The sequence below is a fragment of the Aythya fuligula genome, chromosome 15, assembly GCF_009819795.1.
Source record: "Aythya fuligula isolate bAytFul2 chromosome 15, bAytFul2.pri, whole genome shotgun sequence".
Taxonomy (NCBI): Eukaryota; Metazoa; Chordata; class Aves; order Anseriformes; family Anatidae; genus Aythya; species Aythya fuligula.
In genome coordinates, this window is record NC_045573.1 from 7321006 (window position 1) to 7339370 (window position 18365).

Below are 18365 nucleotides of genomic sequence, written 5' to 3' on the forward strand. Positions count from 1 at the left end.
TCTGCTCCAAGACTAGCTTGGCATTGTGCAGTGACAACTAACTGTTTATTAACTATGCTATAGAAACAATATGGTAAAACTTGTGTGCTGTTAATAGTTCTGTCCTTTGTCTTTTAGTTTTTTGACTTTCAGTGATTTGCTACTTTAACCTCTAAAATGCACTCTCAGGTGATTGTTGGTGTTAAAGCTGGGAAAACAACAATTAAAAAAAAAAAAGAAAAACAAAACAACAAAGCTAAGGCTATTACTGGGGGCACAGTTCTCTACGCTAAACGTTTTAGCCTGCTTACATGATAGGGCCTCTTCTCCTTAGCAGAAGGGGGAGATCACCTGTAGCATTTTGTTTTGTTTAAGTCTGTGTAAATATCCTTTTCTTTTGCAGAAACCTGATATGAATGGCATTGTAAAGCCACCCTTTCTAAGGTATATTTTTTAAAGCTTTTATGCTAATACAGTTATGTTGATTTTTATATTGGCTTATAGCATATTTTGATTGTGAGGGGAAATTGAGATGTTTTTTCCTGAATTTTACTCTGACCTTTCCTAGGCATTGTTAAAAACCACTGTGGTTAAAATTGGTTGCACTTTCCTCAAGAGTGCTGTTAAGTGAAACACAATGCAATGCCCTCCTCAGAAGTGTTTTTCTCTAGCGGTTTGGCAGGGAGCAGGAGTCAATCAGTCTCTAAGGGTTAAAACTAAAAGTTTTGAAAATTGGAAGCTATTTAGAGAATGTCCAGATCTAATTGGACACTAACTTAAGCAAGTGTTGGATTGCTGTAAAGTGAAGTGTATGAAGTTTGTTTTAAAGATTGAAGTTAATCTAAGAGTTGCATACAGTCCTTTAGTCTAAACCATAACTTCATCTTCAGATAACTTAAATGAAGAAATGACATGGCTTAAATTTCATTTTGTATCACTGTGAGCCTTGTAGTAACTTTGTACATTTCTTTTCAGTGGGGAAAATCCATTTGCAACCGTGAAACTCAGACCAACAGTAACAAACGACAGATCAGCACCAATTATTCGATGAATATACAATATATATACACTTCTTATAAACACCATTTTCAGTAATGTCAATTGCTATCTAAAGTTGTTCTAAAAAAGATTATTTAAATGTAATTACTGTACAATAGAATCATACTAGAATTGATTTCTGATTTTTAAAAACCTATACTTTCTAATGAGGCTATTGGTTTGGGCTAATGTTTGAGCACTTTAGTTTGATTTTACGGTATGCCTTTTTTGTAGTAGGACAATTGTGAAAATACTGGAGATAGTTTGGATACTGTAGAAAATCTGAGTTATCTAATAGCTCAAATCTGAATCTTAGGCATTTGCTATTTGGAAATTGCAATGGTAAGTTCTAGAATGCAAGTCTGTGTATGCCACTTACTAAATTAGAAAAGGCTGACTTTTCTCTTCCAAATTCAGCAATGTAACAATTGCCTTATTATTCCAGAATAGAGAATTGCCTGTATAAAATTATACATTATTTTGTTTAAAAAAGACACCCCAGGTCAGAAATAAATATTTATCCTCTAAGCACAGACACATTTGTAATGCTTTGCTTAATGTTCAGATACAAGTTTTTAAACGTTAGGACTAAGCTTAATGTATTGTCAACACATTCTTCAATGATTTTTTTTCTTTAACACATTGTCAAACTTTAGCCTTATAAAAGTTATTATAATAAAATAGTGCCATGATTTTTCTTCATGTATTAATATAAAAAAGCTGCTTTTGAAGTTACTCCATTCCTGCAGCCTTCCACAGGAGAAAAACAATGCCTAGCAATGGCATAAATGCTGGCAGAGCACATTGTATCTCAGTGAAGTGACATACAGCTTTTAAAACGCAGAATTCTGCTTGGGGACTGAAGTTTCATTGCTACAGGCTCTGAGTTCCTGAATCAAATGGAGCTAGCTTGTCTGAAGAAAATATTCTTTCTACTGTAATAATCAGCTTAGAGCTTACTAGGATCTTACAACCTGCCTCTTCATTCTGCATTAGTGTTAGGTGCTTTGTCAGAACCTGTACAGTTCAGGTGGTATTTCCTACCTGCTATGTGAAGTGTCTCTCCTGAGAGACACTCCAGCAACTAATCCGTATCCTAAAGCCTTCTATTTTATATATAAATATATCTGTACATGTCTTCAACAGCATCCTGTGGATATTCATTTTGTTGTGTCTGCTTCTGCTACTACAGTGAATTCAAGTCATGTGAAATGCCTTTCAGTTACTTAATATCAAAAAATAGTATATGAGCATGTGATGGCTGCAGAGGTAAAGTCCACTCCTTCCACCTCCCCCTCCTCTCACCCAGCCTTTCAGTGTTCAAGGCTGAGAAAGCTTCTTTAGATACTCACAGACAGTTCCATAGCAGTTACACCATTTTGAAATACTAATGTTTCAAAGGTACAAATTACATCTGCACCAGTTTTCTATACTATTAGAGAGAAGCACATCAAACTAGACTACAAGCCCTCAGTGGTTCAGCCCCAGAATTAAATATTTTGACATGTATATATCTTCAGTCATGGCCACATAGCAGTGCCACAGCCTCTCTTTTTTGGTAGGAGCTCCCTGCTTCAGTCAGCAGTTACGGGTATTGTTGAACACCAGTTCCACTATGTTGGGAAGCTTCTGCTACAGCAGAAGCAATTCTGCTACTGCAGGCCCTTGGAAGTAACACACTTGTCCCCATATGCAAAGCCTTCGCTTGTTAAAAGAGGGCTTGTACTGAGCCTTCAGAAGAAAGAGAGGGTATCTATTCAGCCACGTCCATTACACAGACAGCACTTGCCCTACTTTCCTCAGAAACAGTCAGGTTGAAGGAATCTGCATGTTTCAACAATTACAGCCCTAAATCATGACTATTTTCATCGTAATGATCCTGACAAATACTCATCCTTAGTTGTAGCTAGGATTACTAACTTCACTTTCAGAGTACATGTTATCAGATACGTTAGTCAGATATGTAATAACCCAGCCACAAGTTGAGGATTGCAAAAAGGAAAAGCAGTTTTTATTTAGTTTTCAAGAGGTGCCACTAAACATGGAAAACAAGTTGGGTTTTCATGTTTTGCAATGCACATGCTCATAAAAGATTAAGTTTAAATTACATGCAAGAGACTAAATTTCTTCACACTTTACAAAAACAGGTCTGAAGCAAATAAAATGATTGTACATGACATTTACATTAGAAAGTATGCTAACAGTTGTAGCTTCCATAAGCACATCCACGATCGTCCCCTTCAGCCAAAAGCTGCCCCACAATTAGGGCATCTTCGCTGCCTCAGTGCAAGACAGAACAGAATCCCAATTGGAAAGAATACAATGGCACACAAAACACCAAGGCAGGTGAAGGTGTCCTCCAAAACGCCAACCCTGTAAAAACGGAAAACAGACTGAGTCAAAGACACCCACTATGTTTAATGCAAAGCTACCACTTTGTGATTTGGCAGTCACTTAAAGGAAGAAAACATTTAGTAGAGCAAAAGGAAGTGCATGTAGTTTTTTTTAAATAAAAGTCTTTTATGCCATTAGCTTGCAACAGAATGCTTTGAATTATACCACTTCAGTTTCAGAAAGCAGCCATTTCTTTATCAATCACCACAAAACAGGAAAACAGGACTAGTATTTAGCACAAGACACAGCCACCACAGCTCTGATCAGCTGTATTACTTGGTTAATTCCGGTACACTGAAAAACACACAGGTACAGCACCAGATACACAGTGGAACTCACTGAACGCACGTGTGCTCTCAGATTCATAAAGCTTTATCACAAAAGCCTTTGCAGCTTCTGACATATGTTATTACTAGCTGGTCCCTGAAGGATCTGAAACTCACAGCTCCCTTCTTGTATTCCTGCATGCTAGGTCACTAGTTAACTAACCTTGCCAAGTAACTACACAGGACTAACAGATCAAGTGGTCAGGATAGGCAGTAAAGCAAGTATCAAACCATTTTCCTTGCTAGCCCTTTCTAGGGTCAAGTTTTTCTGTATAGGTAAGGATAAACTTTCCTAGACCTTACTACCAACTAAAGAATATGCTCATAAAAATGAAAACAAGTGTGCTTTTAAAATAATCTGTGATAACTTTTATTTAACTATCCGTGTTGTTCTGGTTACTGCAGGTCAACAAAACAGCTCCATTTCTCAGCTGTTTAGGTCTTTCACAACAGGCAGCAGTCACGCTTGTGTCACATGCTTTGCCTACCTAGCTTCCACAATATCCCAGTGTGAACCCTCTCAGTTCATTCAGCCTCATGTCACCCAGAGGATACAGGCACTAGAGCTCTTTCAGGAAAAATAATAATAGTCTTTGCTTTCTGAACGTTTTGGTCTGATGATCCGGAGTGTTTTTCTCAGTTTCTTTCTAACAGAAAGATCTGAATTGAAGTTGTGTAACACTGGCTAAAGGCTTCTGGTCAACCATCCAGCTCATGCTTTCACCAGGCAAGTTAAAACTAGGTAACTACATGCAGTATAAGTCTGTGTTTCATCAGCTAGGCTTGTCACTGAGGAAAGCAGCAGTTTTCCACTTTGTTTCCACAAACATCAAGTAGTGATGTGAAGTGAGCTCAGATAAAAAAGAATATTGAGTCGCTTCTGCCCAGAATTGATGCTCTGGTAATTCAATTCTACTGCAAATAGCCCTGGTACACCGCACAGAACCATTGGTATCTGTACAGAGCATACACTGCTCAGAGTATCTTTAAAAAGATACTTTACACAAAGCTAAGTATTTCCAAATCAGCTGACAAAAAGGATGTTTTCACAGCAGCAAGACTTGCTATTTAAGCCATGAAATTCCACAACTCCTTACCTCACAGAAAGTCAAGTGACAGAAGAAAACAATTAAAGCAGAAGTAATATGGCAGTTGCTTCGTTGGCAATGTCAAAGGTTATATAAGCAAGCAGTCTTACTAGAAATGCTCCTTATTTCTTTAGCACAAAGGCACAAAAGAACCTTTTTTGCTATTGACATGTAATAACATGACTTGAACTTCTTGCTCTATTGCATCAAGATCACCAGAAACCAAAGTCCTGAAAGAGCTGTGGTAGTTTTACCCAGCTGGGCAGCTGAGCTCCACCACAACAGCTCTCACTCCTCCTCCTCAACAAAAAAGGGGGAGAAAACACAAAAGGGCTCAAGAGTTGAGGTAACAACAGAGAGATCACATACCAGTTATCACTATGGGCAAAACAGACTCAGCACAGGGAGATTAACGTAACTTATTGCCTATCACTAGCAGACTAGCACACTGAGAAACTAAAAGCAAACTAAAAACACCAGTCTCCAGTTGCCAGTGCATTATTTCAGATGGCTGCAGACTTTTCTTCAGACTGCGTGAGACTATATAACACATGAAAGGCTAGCTACACCGGGAACTCAGGGCTCTGGCCACATCACCAGGATGAGAGGGGTTTAAAAAAAAAAAAATCTAGCTGTAGATCAAGTGTGAAAGTACTTTAAATACCAGCACTTCATGGTAGAAAGTGCCAATTAAATAAGCATGTATAGGACTAGGCTAACCACTCACATTCAGGCTTTCTAAGTCACTAGAACAGCTCAAGAGGTGCAGCACTACTGTCATAAGTTTAGCAAGTTTATTTCTGGTAGCTAGAGAAATAATCCAAAAGGCCAAACATGCAGCACTATTAAAATAACCCTCAGTAGGTGTTCCCAGGCTTCTATTTCAAAAATCCCAAGTCTCTGTAGAGCTGCAGGAGAACCCACTATTTGGCATTGCGTAGCTCCAGACTAGGCCTGACTGGATGACCGCCCTACACAAGAAGAATTCTGGTTCAGCAGTTTTGTGTCACAGCAGAAAAATATCTGAACAGACATTTAACTTCAGTCTCCAACCCTTTCTGAAGTGCTATATTTGAATGTCCCCCAGAATTAATATAGACAGAAAAGCCTAAGCATTCAGACTTAAGAAAATTGAGCAGCTATAAAAAAAAAAAAATAAAATCAAGATTTGGAGGTTAGCAAAACACTTGAACAAGAAGTGACCTCTTTGATTGCCTGCTACAGTGAAAGTCAACAGAAACCAGGCTAAGTGACCTTGAAATACGTGCTACAACAGGCAAGGTGCCAAGACCAACAAGTTGTTTTTTCCCTATAGAGCAGTCCCAGGCTATTGTACAAGTGAATAAAATGAAGAGAAGAAGATGCAGTCTCAGAGACTGCTCCCTTACTGCAATTGACTAAAACATTACAACTTGTTTTAACTTAAGAGCTGCTGCCCGTCCCCTCGACCATCATAAAAAGCCAAAGGTGTTTTTTCAAAGCATTCTTGATACTCTGCTGCTTACACAACTTCATGTTCAGTTTAGGATTTCAGCATCAGTCCTGTCCTTTTGTTGAACGTCCTTCTGTTTACAGAGTTGCACGATAGAAGTTGACTTCCGATTTGGTGTAAGATATTCTCAGAGTACAGCTGATCCCTGCAGTAATTCCAAAAGGCTCTATTAAGGCAACAAGCTGAGATACAGACTAGCACTCTGATCAGCCTACTGAGTGTGGTCTCAGCACACAAGTATCCTGAGTCTGAGTTTTGTAGCCTGCATTGCTCACGGTGGCTACTCCTACAACCTCAGCATCACACCACCTCTATTGCCTGTCAAGACACACACACTGCCAGAGCTCCCTCTGTCCATGCGAGCATAAGAACGTAAGATTACTTTTGAACACTATCACCTGTGTGTACAGAGACTTAAGAGCAATGAGAGGTCAGCTCTGCAGAAGCGTTCTACAGTTGTAACAAAATCTCTAGGATTTGTGATCCTACCATTTTTCCCCAGACCTGGCACAAATTTTGTAGAATTAGTCCCAGTGGTATAGGTACCACTTTTTTTTCCCCACACAAGGCTCCATAGCACTTCTTGGAAGCCTCCTCAGACATGGGAAAAATTTCATCTTTCCTTCCAGTCCCTCTTAGCTTCTGTTCTCATACTTCCATTCCCAACTCCAGATATCAATATTTGCTTAAAGTACAGCTGAAGTTTTTACCTGTGATGCTGCCCAAATCCATAGAACTGTCTTTCTCCTGGACAGAATCTCCGTATTCAGCACACCAGGAGAGTCAAGAAACGTTGTAAAGGATAAGGATTCTGGCTTGTCACCCACAGATATTATTGCTAATACTACAAGTACTAATGACACTAACGTTCACAGTACAGTAGTTGTGGTATCAGTAGTATTCTATTCTCCAACCAAAGTCAAAGATGTGTGTAAGGAATCAAGCATAAGGTAACAATGCAGCCTTCTACTTGGTAAATATTCTTTACATCTTCTGCAGAAGGACAGGATGCTCTCCACTGACAAGACCTAAACAAACAGACTGCCATGCCAGAAAGCTGCTCCAGCTTATCTCCCGGGGTTCTGAATTTTGATTCAGTGACTGATCCTTGTCACAATGAGTACCTGACTGAAAGAACACAGAATCCCACTTTTATACCTAATACTCCCAGAAATTTTAGCACTGACCATTGTCTACAGACAGCAGAGCAAGAGCAATGTCTCAGAAAAATCACTACCAGTTGTCTTCACAATGTAGTTTACCCAAGCACTCTTCTGTAGTCAGGCTTGGCAGCTCCACACCTGTCCAGACACTGCAGGCAGTTCTTGTGGGACACATGCACGCAGCTGTAGCCTTTTTCACTACTGCTGGCTTGATGACAAGTACGTCCAGTGGGTTTACAAGGGTCAGAGAGGAAAAGCTTCGTGTCTCCCTCACCTGGCATGCAAACCATTTCTACCTACATAGGGAAAGTGCTGACGAACGACACTACATGCCAGCAGACAAAAAGGAGCCAGACCATCCCTGCTGCAAAGCAGGAGCTCACCCATGATTTGGCACATTAGTCACTGACTCACAGCACTTGCCCTGCATCTTCCCCGCATCACCTTAGCGAGCGGTACTCAGAGAAACTACAGACACCAGAGTTGCTCAGCTTGTTTAATATTACTCTTCAGTTTGTGTCTTGGGTTCTGCTACAAAGAACTGTAGCCAAGAATTCCCCTCAGACCGTGGCAGTGGTGGCTGCTTCCCTTCCTCTCCCACCACAAAGCAGTCCCCAGGAGACTTAAATATTGATGGGGAAAAAAGAGGGGATAGATAGTAGAAGAAAGAAGAGTGGAAGGAGCTACTAAAAAATGATGAACACAACAGTCATCACTCGCAACTGGAAAACAGGCAAACACCATACAAGAGCATATCACAAAGTATATTTTTTCCATATGCTCTGGATTATTAATGCTTCATCTTGACTACTATATGCAGCTTTTGTCCTCATTACAAAAAAAAAAAAAAAAAAGGGCTTAACAGAAGTGTCAAAAGGGAAGAATAATAGTAGAGAAAAGGTAGCCTCTGTCAATATGTCCTTGCTACTCAACCTTCAAGTCCTAATCCCAAATCAGCTGTGTACTACTAACCAGTCAGAAAACATCAAAATTGGCTTGCTAGGTCAAGTTCAGAGCATACTAACACAAAGAAAAGACACTTCACTAGACTGACTTTGAAAGCAGGGCAAAGAACTCCCTATTAATGCCTGCTTCCAGAGATTTCCCACTAGCTGTCCTACCTGAACATACTGATCACAAGCAGAGTTTACACAGTATGTCTTCAGGCTAATAGGAAAGCGTCACGATAATTTGTTTGCTAGGACACATCCAGACACTAAAGCTGTACAGTTACATTGTAAGGAACCCTCAAAATTAGACTATAATTAAAGAATAGGGTCAGTAAACAAGGCTCTCATGCCTTCAACTTCATTCACCAGGGAAGAGATGTGCTAATAGAAGTGCCATCTCCTGGGAAGAATATGCTAACAGGACTGAAACGCAAAGAGATTCAAAACTGCTTAGACACAACCAGACTGGTTATAGATACAGTAACAGAAAGGACATCAGTGGTAAATTCAAAACAGCCAATCTTTTCATAATTTTATATTCAGTTCCTGCCCTGAAGTCTACCTTTCTGACAAGTACACCAATGTGTTTAAGGGTATAAGCAGCCTAATTTTGATTTGACCTTAAGGTATAAACATACTAAACATTAAAGAGGGATCAGTCAGGGTACTTCTGGTCAGCCCTGAGCAGCTGCAAACCCAAGCTTAGATGACTGCTGTCTAACCCATTACCATCAACCCTCTTAATCAGCTTGCAAAGGCCTAGGTCTCCTGGTCAGCAGATGTCCCTGACACTTTAAATACAATTTACTTTGAACTCCCTTCCCCCTAAACACAGTTATTCAGGAAGCATTCTTTGGTCACGCAGAATGCCAGTGAAATAAGACAGTGACAACTTGCTGTCCATATTCAACACCAGAACCAGGGAGAAGGTCTGAGAGGGATGAAGCAAGCGGCAAGAAGCACGGCCAGCTCGGCAGCAGAGGAGGCCCAGGGCCAGCACAACCAGGGAACAGACTGAGTCTGTTCCAGGTGACGCTCATTTGGGAAGCTCAACAGGAGCGTATCCGTGTGACCTCCCCCACAACATACCTGTTATTTCAGTTATTTCCTAGCACCTCCATAGCAGCGTGACTGCTACTACAGCATTAACTCCACAAGCATGCTCTGGTTTCTGTTGATTTGTGTCACCACCTAATTTTAGACGAACACTTATCCAGTCACTGTCTCTGCTTAGCCAGTTACTAAATTTAGAAGGAGGAAAAAAAAACTTTTTATAAAGGAGAACATGAATATTTTAGTTTGTGCTTGTGTATCTTACCTGAGCTACAGACTAATTAGATTCCATATTCAAGTTGTAGATTCATTAACGTAACCAAACATAAATTTTGTTCTACACAAACCACATAAAAGCTGATTATAACTGCACCACTCCCAATCTAAAAATAAAGAGGAAAGGTTTATTTATACTGCAAGCAGTGTCTTGGATTTAAGCTATACTGCAGATGCCAATTCCATAAAGCAAGGTCAATTATTCCCACTGACAAGCATTTAATACCAAATTAGTTTTCAGACGGGCCTTTTCTTGGAAATAAGTCTCAAAACATTAACATTAAGTCATGTGCTCAGGATCAGAGAGCCAACAGGGAGATTTGAAAACACAACATTAGTACAATTTACCACGAGCATTTTTAGACTCAACACTACATCACAGTACTTAGATGTGTGCCTATCAGCATTTTTTATCCCTTATAAATGAAGTCCAAGGGTCAGCCTGAGTAATCAAAGATAGCATTCTGATTGCATGATACAGCACTGCAAGACCTGAAAAGAAGCTGCACTTCACTAAGAGGTGCCTCCAGCTGTCTTACACACACATACTCCCTGACTGATCAAGCAAGGGGAATTTTCAGAACAGTATCCCAATTTCTCCTGCCTCCAAGGTTGGTTGAGTCTTTAACTTTAGATTTCAGTGGAAACAGTCAGACCAGGGACAAGCAGGGACTTTGGAAGTTGCACGTGAGACCTCTAATTCTGAATGTGAAAAAAAAAAAAAAAAAAAAAAAAACATAGCTTCTCCTTGTGTCTATCCTAGCTAATCCAACAAAAGCAGCTAGGTTAAGCAGTTTAAATCTCACCTGCAAGTAGTAGAAGAAGAAAATTGATAACTAAAGATGCAACTCCTGATGGTATACTAACACAGTTATAGTTTCCACTCAGAGAGGAGCCAGTTTCTCCAGCCTCAGCTTGAAGGCACACTGAATGGTTGTTGATCTGTGGTCTTCCCCCTACCACCACTCAGCATGTAATGTGGCCAAGTTACTATCACCTCTGGTTACCATCCTCACCTAGCAAACAAGACCAGTTTCCTCCTCACTGCTACAAAGAAATTCTAATTATCAGAGTACAGACACCAAGACAAATGATGACAAAAAAGAAATGTTATCAGCTCAAGCCCAGCAGCCAACTGGGAGTTAACAGCCACTATAAGAGCAATAATCCGGTCCCTAGGGAATATATTTCTGATGTATCTTGTTAACTGCATAAAGTCTCATTTATTAGAAAAAGATGTATTTTGATTATTTTCCACCAATCGGTTCAAAACAGCACTACAAAAATCCTCAGAACTGCTATGAAACTATGCTGTTCTCCCTTGGGACCCTGTTCCAAGGGTCACCAACTCCTTTCTTCTCCTGGGCTTAGGTATCCAACTTCCTGCTAAGCAGCTGCATGCCTCTGCTGTAAGGCTGGTTAAAAAAAAAAAAAAAAAAAGTTACAGCTATCCTAGCCAGTAATTCCGAGTGGCAGACTCATGGCATCTGCTCAAGTCTGCTGTATCAAGGCTTTCTTCTTCACAGTCACATGCGTAAGTCACTGCTGAATTTCATGCCCTAACTGCTCCAGCCACCAAATTACAGCACAGCAGGAATGAACGCCCCTATCTGTCCAAACAGCACACGTTTACAAAAAGCTGCATATTATAAGGAAGCTACTTTGATTCAGCACAGGCTGAGCTGCTTTGTGACAGAAAGCAGTGTCATGAGCTGCTGCACCATTATAGCTACTCCTCTTTACAGCACCCTTGAAATGGTATTTCAAAGTTGGCTTTACTCACAAGATTCAAAAGGATCTCTGTAGCGTGTCAGCCTGCTGCTAGAAACTGAAAATCCCCAGCTTTTCTTCAGGACAACAAGTACATCTGATAAATAGCTTTTTTATTATTATTATTCCTTTAATATTTAGCCAGTACATATTAAAATGTTATATTAAAGAATATATATAAAAAGTTATTTCTTGTGAATACCTACAGAAATCCTGTACCCTGCATGAGCTTCTCTCAAACCACACACAGCACTTGTGATTGAAGTAAGCAGAAGATTGACATTTTGAAGGAGTTTATCATTTAAACACAATTTTTCCAGAACACTTTTCTCAGCAGTGATGCCCTTAATTGAATAAAAACAAATATCAACCAAAATCTGTGAACCTTCTACTTTATCAAATCAAAAATCAAACAAACAAACCCACACCACTACCAGGAAGAAGGCTCAGAGATCTGAGAATAAAGTTTTACTCATAGCAGTCCCTCATCCTTCAGTCCTGGAAGAAGCTTCAGTATTACCATAATTTGGAACCCATGGTAATACTTCTCAAGCAGGTAATTCATAACCATCAGAAGAGAAAGCCACCACAGTGCAGTGGCATGTCCTCTCCCTCACCCTTTCTTTCAAAGAACCAAATTCCTGTTAAACACAAACATAAACACCCAACAGGGACAATCGCAGGCTCTGCCTAGATTTTGAAAGAACCAGGTTTTGTAAACTTCAGATCAAAAGTATGTTTGTCACAGTTTTTTAATGGATCTTTCCTCTGTTAAGAAACAGGAAAGCAAACATTCCTTTGCAGTTTGTTCTACCCACGAACAAGAAATGGAGAAAAAGAAAATGAAAGTGACCACAAGAGAAGCAGCCAGGCTGCATTCTCCCAGCTAAAAAGATAATTAAATTACATGGCTGGATCTCTGAAGTTAGTGGCTGTAATGACTCAAGCTGTTCTTGGGAACATAAAATAGCTTAAAAGCCAGACTTGGCTAATCCTTACATGTCAACTACCAGACCTAAAACTGACAACATTCTGCACCTCAGTTTGATTCTCTGCACATCAGGGCTGGGCTGGAAGAGGAGCTCACACTACGAGCACTGCAGCCACCCTAAACTTCTTAGCAATGCAAAGAAGGATGCAACACACAGCAAGGCTGAAGTCTGTAATTAGAAAGCAACACTGACCAAGGACGAATGAGGATGATTTGACTAATGAATAACTTTAGGCAAGAGGTACAGCTCACAAGGCAAGAGTCATCCCACAGATACATCAATGCTTCAGAGAGATTTTTTTTTTAATAAAATGCAATTACATGGTGACCAGGGGCAGGCTACCTACTTCTAGAGATACTTTGTACTTTTTATGACTTCACACCACAAACTAAGCCTGAAGATTGGTAGCTACCTAGCTACTGTAGCTAGCCTGTAAACCCCAAAATCACTTGCAACTCTGCAATAAAACACACTCATACCAAAGTAACAGATCAGTACCACATGTTTCTCCTCAAAATCATCTTTTTTAAGTTGAAAATGGCTCTTTTTTCTCTCAATTAGCAGCATTTCCATGCCATAGAGCTGACTGGTTTGTTTCTGATTGCCAAAATCCTGTTGATGGGCTTTAGCCCTCTCCATCAGTTATGTTATTCCACAGTCACAAACATGCCTTTTCCCTATCAGTCTAAAACACGTGGACTTCTCTAATAATCATGCATGGCTTCAAATCCAAGGAGTAACAAGACAACTGCCTTGGCAGTTTAATAAAAGTTTTAAGCACTATTAATAGCTTTTTACGTTATCGATGCCCTTTCAGTACCTTTCTATTCAGTGATGTATTCAGAACCTACCTGCGTGTTGCATTCTTCACCAAATAGGTTTCCAGGCCAAGAAAGTAAACTAGAACTATGTTTAAGGTGTTGAGAAGTCAAAGAGGATTACGAGCAAATAGACAACGTAACCTTTCAGAACACAAGCCTGAACTGTTTTTAGAACACTGTTACTAGATGCTGGTCCTTGTGGGTCCCTGATCAACAGTAGATGGGTCCTACATTGAAGGTGCGTGGTACTGTGCCTCAAAGGAACCAGTACAGCAGGTCTCACACCTGATTTCTTTTCACGGACTAAGGCAAAACTTAAGGATTTAAGAGCAAAAATGTGGTTAGGCTACGTGTGTCTCTCTCTCTCTCTCTAAAAAACACTGACTACCTCCAGTAACACCAGGATGATGGCTTAAAAACAAACAAACAAAAAAAAACTTTTCAAGTCAGGTCACTTAACAGCACCTTACAAAAGATATAGAAACTTGCTCATTTTTCCAGATATGGCTGAAAGGATACTAGAATTATTTATTTGCAAATGACTGCTTCAAATGAATCTCCTAGAGCTCCTCTGGATAACTACTAGAAAAAAAAAAAAAAAAGAAAAATCCTAAAAATAGCAGCAAGAGTCTACCAACATTACATTATCACAGAAGACTACTTCCATTTTTTTTTTCCTGAAATTTCCTGGTTTTAAGGCCAGAAGACCTGTATAAATGCACTGCTTGCCTTTTACCAGACAACACATAACATCTTTCCTGTCTTCTGGTTGAGCTAAAGTATGAGCATTTTAATGTAATTACTCTGGTGGCAGGATCTACCACATCCTCCCAGCAGCTCGGAGGTTACCTTCCCTCGTTGTTTAAAACATGCATCATCTTCTAAATCAATAGCTCTAGCTGGTACAGGTTTTTCAGCCTTAACTGCTGGAATTTCAGCAGGCACCTGCTTTAACCTAGCATCACAAGATACTTATTTGAATCCACCTTTGAAGGCAGGTACCCACTCTCAAACACACATCAGTTTTATCACAATCAAAAGGCATCGGAGGCGCTGCCCCCATCACTATGACAATCTCCATCACCTTCCTAGCACTGAAACCCAGAATCATTTAAGCTATGCTAGCAAGTCTGTTTCCTAGATGTTTTGAAATGAACAAGAAAAGGCTCAGACTTGCAGAATACAAAGTGCTTCCTCATAAGACGCCACAAGGGTAACTCCCATACGTTTTAACAGAAGGAGAATGATTCTGCATTTGAGTCAGAGCTGGCCAGGCGCACAAACCAGCAGCAATCTGGCTGCCCTCACTCATTAGTTAATATCCTGGGAGGAGGAGAACTGAGAAGTGCAAAGGAACTACTGCAGACTTACAACACTAATGTGAAACAGAATGCCTCCTTCCCTTTTCTTATTTTATGGCTGTTGATCACTGAAGGGGAAGTTGCCCTTTTGTTGCCATTCTAACTAAGAGCTGCCCACTTTTTTCTGTTTTTTACCACTTTGTATCGGATTTATTAATTTCCCTAAACTTCTACAGGAAAGGGACTTATAAAGTAAGAGAACTTTTAAAACCCTATGATACTGATGTTTTATACCAATACTGACAACCACCTTGCCTGGTTTTGCACAGCCCAGACTGTGGGGATGAGTAGTCACCACAGCAGCAGAAGCCCTTCCACAGGTCTGCCAGATAACCAGAACTGATGACAGTCAGAGATCACAGAACATTTCACAATAAAGTCATGTTACTCGCTATCACTAGTCATAAATGCATCAGAAAGGACTTCCTGTCATCCTCTCCCCAAAGAGCTGACCCTCTACACCTGTGACTGAATTGTCTTTTCATTAAAGACACCCCTTACAGATCTTCCTCCATCATACCAGACAGATTCATGTTTGCATGAAGTCTATTGTATTAATTAAGCAGTTGTCTACAGCCTATTAGGATATACTACATAGATTAAAGAACTGCTGAGTTTTAGTGCTTTTTCAGTTAGTTCAATTCTAATACAGACACACTGAGGAAACCAGGCAACTATATGGATACCTCTCATTTCAAACATAGAACATAAGGCTCAGTTTATTTCTCAACTAGAGAACTATTTTACCTGCAGGCAGGACAGCCACCAACTACTACTACAGAAGTGGTGGTAGCAGGCTGTTGAATAATGGTGTATGTGCTTGAATAGTTTGGCTGTGATGGCGGTGGAGGAACAGCATATCCTAAAAAAAAGGAAAAAACAACTGAATCACAATGTGTAAAGCACAGAAATCACTAATAGTTCAGTGAAAAGCACAGAACAATTTAATAAAAAAAAGAAGTGTCTTGGTGAAGCACTTTAAGAAGCTTTCAAAATCAGAATCAAAGCATACCAGTCAGCACATCTAATAGCAAAACCACTTCAGAACTCCAAGTATCTAGCACAATTTAACCATCTAAAAAGGATTTTGAGCTAATAATTAACTTTAAGAGTTTGTTTCAATGCTGTTTGAACATTGAACAAAAACAGTTTAAACAAGTGAGGATTGTGGAGTTCACTTCTGGACATTACGCATCAGGTATGCCCCACTCTGGCAGACAAACGAGTTGAAACTGAGTATGTCTTCCTCTCCACTGGTGTCCAGCTCAACTTCCACACGTTACATTTTTGGCTACAGAGAGAGGCAGGAGAGATAGGATGCAAGTGGAAAGGAAGCAGGCTGCATGGCAAAGAAAATAAAACCTTTCACAAAATCCAGCTTGTTGGCTAGCAAATGGGTTATTTGAAGAACTGTACTTAAGAAGCACAGGCCCCTGGCTACCACATTAATGTGAAAAATAAATAAATAAATGCTTTTAAAGGGATGGTTAGATGTACGCAGTACACTCCTACAGCTAAGACACACTTTGCCCAAGTATGACCCATCCTAAGCTTCTCTCCCAGAGCACAGTTCTGATTTTTCTTCAGTCACGTTACACACCAGAAAGCCCATGAACTTCACTATTTAAATCAAAAGGCCAACTGTCATAATACCCGTACCATAACACAGTGTCCCAAGTCACTGGCAGATTTACCTGCTGCCTCACAGTTCTGCCCAATGCACCTACTCGCTTGGCAGACTTTTTGCCTTTTCAGCAGCACTCCCTTACAGCCCCGGAGCTCCTCCTGAGCAGCTCCTCTCTGTGGCTGCGCTCAGGACTGCCTCACTCACCGCTCACCTGCTCCAGCCCCTCCGGGACTCCCGAGGCTCACCAGACCAAAACAAACGTGAACCAGGGAGCCCTGAGAGGCACACGGGGAGCCCGGAGAGCGCAAGTTTCCTCCTGGGGCCACTTCCCTGCTGTCGTTATCCCCCCCCTCCCCTAGGAGCCACCCGCCCGTGGGGCGGCGCCTCGGTACCGGAGCCCGGCACACCTGGGGCCCCTCGGAGGAGGAAAAGGAGGAAGAAGAGGAGGAGGAGAGGAAGAGGAGGAGAGGAAGGAGGGAGGGAGGCAGCAGCGCCTCCCCGGAGCCCCCTCAGCGCCTCCCGCCGGGCACCACAGGCCACGGCCCTGCCCCGGGGCCCGCCTGAGGCGCGGGGACAGCGCCCGGCCTGAGGGGCTCGGGGAGGGGGCGCGGGGGGCGTGCGAGGCGCCTGAGGGGGGCACGGAGGTGCGTGAGGGGGATTGGGGTGTGAGGGGGCTGTAGGGTGCGTGAGGGGGGTGCTGCCCCCACAGCCTCCCCTCAGAGGCCGCCAGCCCCCTCCCCGTCCCCCTTCCCGTCCCCCCCCCGCCTCAGACCCACCTGCGGCGGCCGCGGCGCCCGGGTACGGGTAGGGCGGGGGCGGCTGGAAGCCGGGCTGCGGGGCGGGGATGGCGCCGTAGTTGCTCTGCCCGTAGTCGTAGCCCGCGCCCTGCGCGGCGGGGCTGTAGGCGGGCGGCCGCTCCTGCAGCAGGGGCTTGTTGTCCATGCTGGGGGGGGACAGGGGACGGGAGGAGGAGGAGGCGGAGGCGCTGCCCGCCCGAGGAGGAAGCGGCGCCCTCCCCTCAGCGCCCCGGGCTGCCGGGCGCCGCCCTCCGCCCCGCCCCGCCCCGCCCCGCCCGCCCGGGGGCGCCGCGGCTGCGGGGAGGGGGTGAGGGGGGGACCCGCGCCTGAGGGGAGGGGAAGGGAAGGGAAGGGAGGGGGGGAGCGGGAAAGGGGAGGGGGGGGCGGCCCCGGCTGCTGCGCTCGCGGCCGGTCACGAGACGGCGCCCCACGTGACGCCGCGGCCCGGCGGGGCGGGAGCCTCGCTGAGGGGAGCGGGAGCGGGGCGGGGGGGAGCTGCCTTAAAGGGGCCGCGCGGGGCAATGAGGGAGGGCGGAGGAAGGGTGAGGGCGAGGGGTGCGGCGCTAGCCGGCAGCCCGGCCTCCAAAATCCAAGTTATGAGTACTTTGTCCAGGCACATGCTGAGAGGCTCTTCCCTGGCTTCTGTTGTCCTCCAGCCCTGCCCCCTGGCACCGCTGGGGCTCTTTGTGGCTGGAGGTTTCCACAAGAAATCCTCTAAAGCCCAGCGCGACACAGCTTCCTCATCTGGGGAAAGGCACTTCCCTATAACAAACACTGAGTGGTGAGGAGAAATCCCCCTTTTGAAGAAGTGAGACTTGGGAAAGTGGGGAAGAACCAGCAGGCAGAAGGGAAATTACAACAGCCACCTCTGGCCTGTCAGGGCCACAGCCAGAAGACGGTGGAATGTGGTGTAAAACGCCTCGGATGGAGCAAAGCCTTTCTTCAGGACAAGAGGTCTACAGACTCACAAAGTCACCATCTGAGCTCCAGCTTTGCCATGTCCCAGCTGCGCAGGGAGGTCCCTCTGGACTGCACCTTCTGTGCAGCAGAGGCTTTGCTGTGGTATGCTGCAGCCTGCGTTGGGAGTGCTACAATTACAGGCAAATCTGAGACGTTACAGCAGACTATGGCTAGCAGCCATAGCAAGTGAGCTGTGGTTCACTGAAGCTGTTTCCTCCTGTGCTGGACTGTGACCAGAAATCGGACAGGGTATTTGGACACTTTCTCCCTCTTGCAAG

At 43.0% G+C, this 18365-nt stretch overlaps 2 protein-coding genes across 2 annotated transcripts in view; one reads left to right on the top strand and one right to left on the bottom strand.

Moving 5' to 3' along the window:
- BAIAP2L1 (BAR/IMD domain containing adaptor protein 2 like 1) overlaps positions 1-1675 on the top strand; it is a 39373-nt gene extending 37698 nt beyond the window's left edge. The window contains exons 13-14 of the mRNA XM_032197278.1: positions 383-423; positions 955-1675. Of these exons, the coding sequence (XP_032053169.1) occupies positions 383-423; positions 955-1030 (117 nt within the window). The 3' untranslated portion in view covers positions 1031-1675. The remainder of the gene's footprint in view (positions 1-382; positions 424-954) is intronic.
- A 1324-nt stretch (positions 1676-2999) lies between these two features.
- BRI3 (brain protein I3) lies at positions 3000-17375 on the bottom strand. Its single transcript, XM_032197597.1, has 3 exons — positions 17107-17375; positions 15451-15565; positions 3000-3390 (listed from the first exon to the last, which is right to left on the bottom strand). The coding sequence occupies exons 1-3, from the start codon at positions 17270-17272 to the stop codon at positions 3258-3260; spliced, it is 414 nt and encodes a 137-aa protein (XP_032053488.1). The 5' UTR covers positions 17273-17375; the 3' UTR covers positions 3000-3257.
- Between the last annotated feature and the right edge of the window lie 990 nt (positions 17376-18365).

Coding starts and splice junctions, on each gene's coding strand:
- BRI3 (XM_032197597.1), bottom strand. CDS start 17,272: ATGGACAACAAGCCCCTGCTGCAGGAGCGGCCGCCCGCCTACAGCCCC. Junction 15,566..17,106: donor GGGCGCCGCGGCCGCCGCAG/GTGGGTCTGAGG, acceptor CCTTTTTTTTAG/GATATGCTGTTCCTCCACCG. Junction 3,391..15,450: donor GGTGGCTGTCCTGCCTGCAG/GTAAAATAGTTC, acceptor CCGTTTTTACAG/GGTTGGCGTTTTGGAGGACA.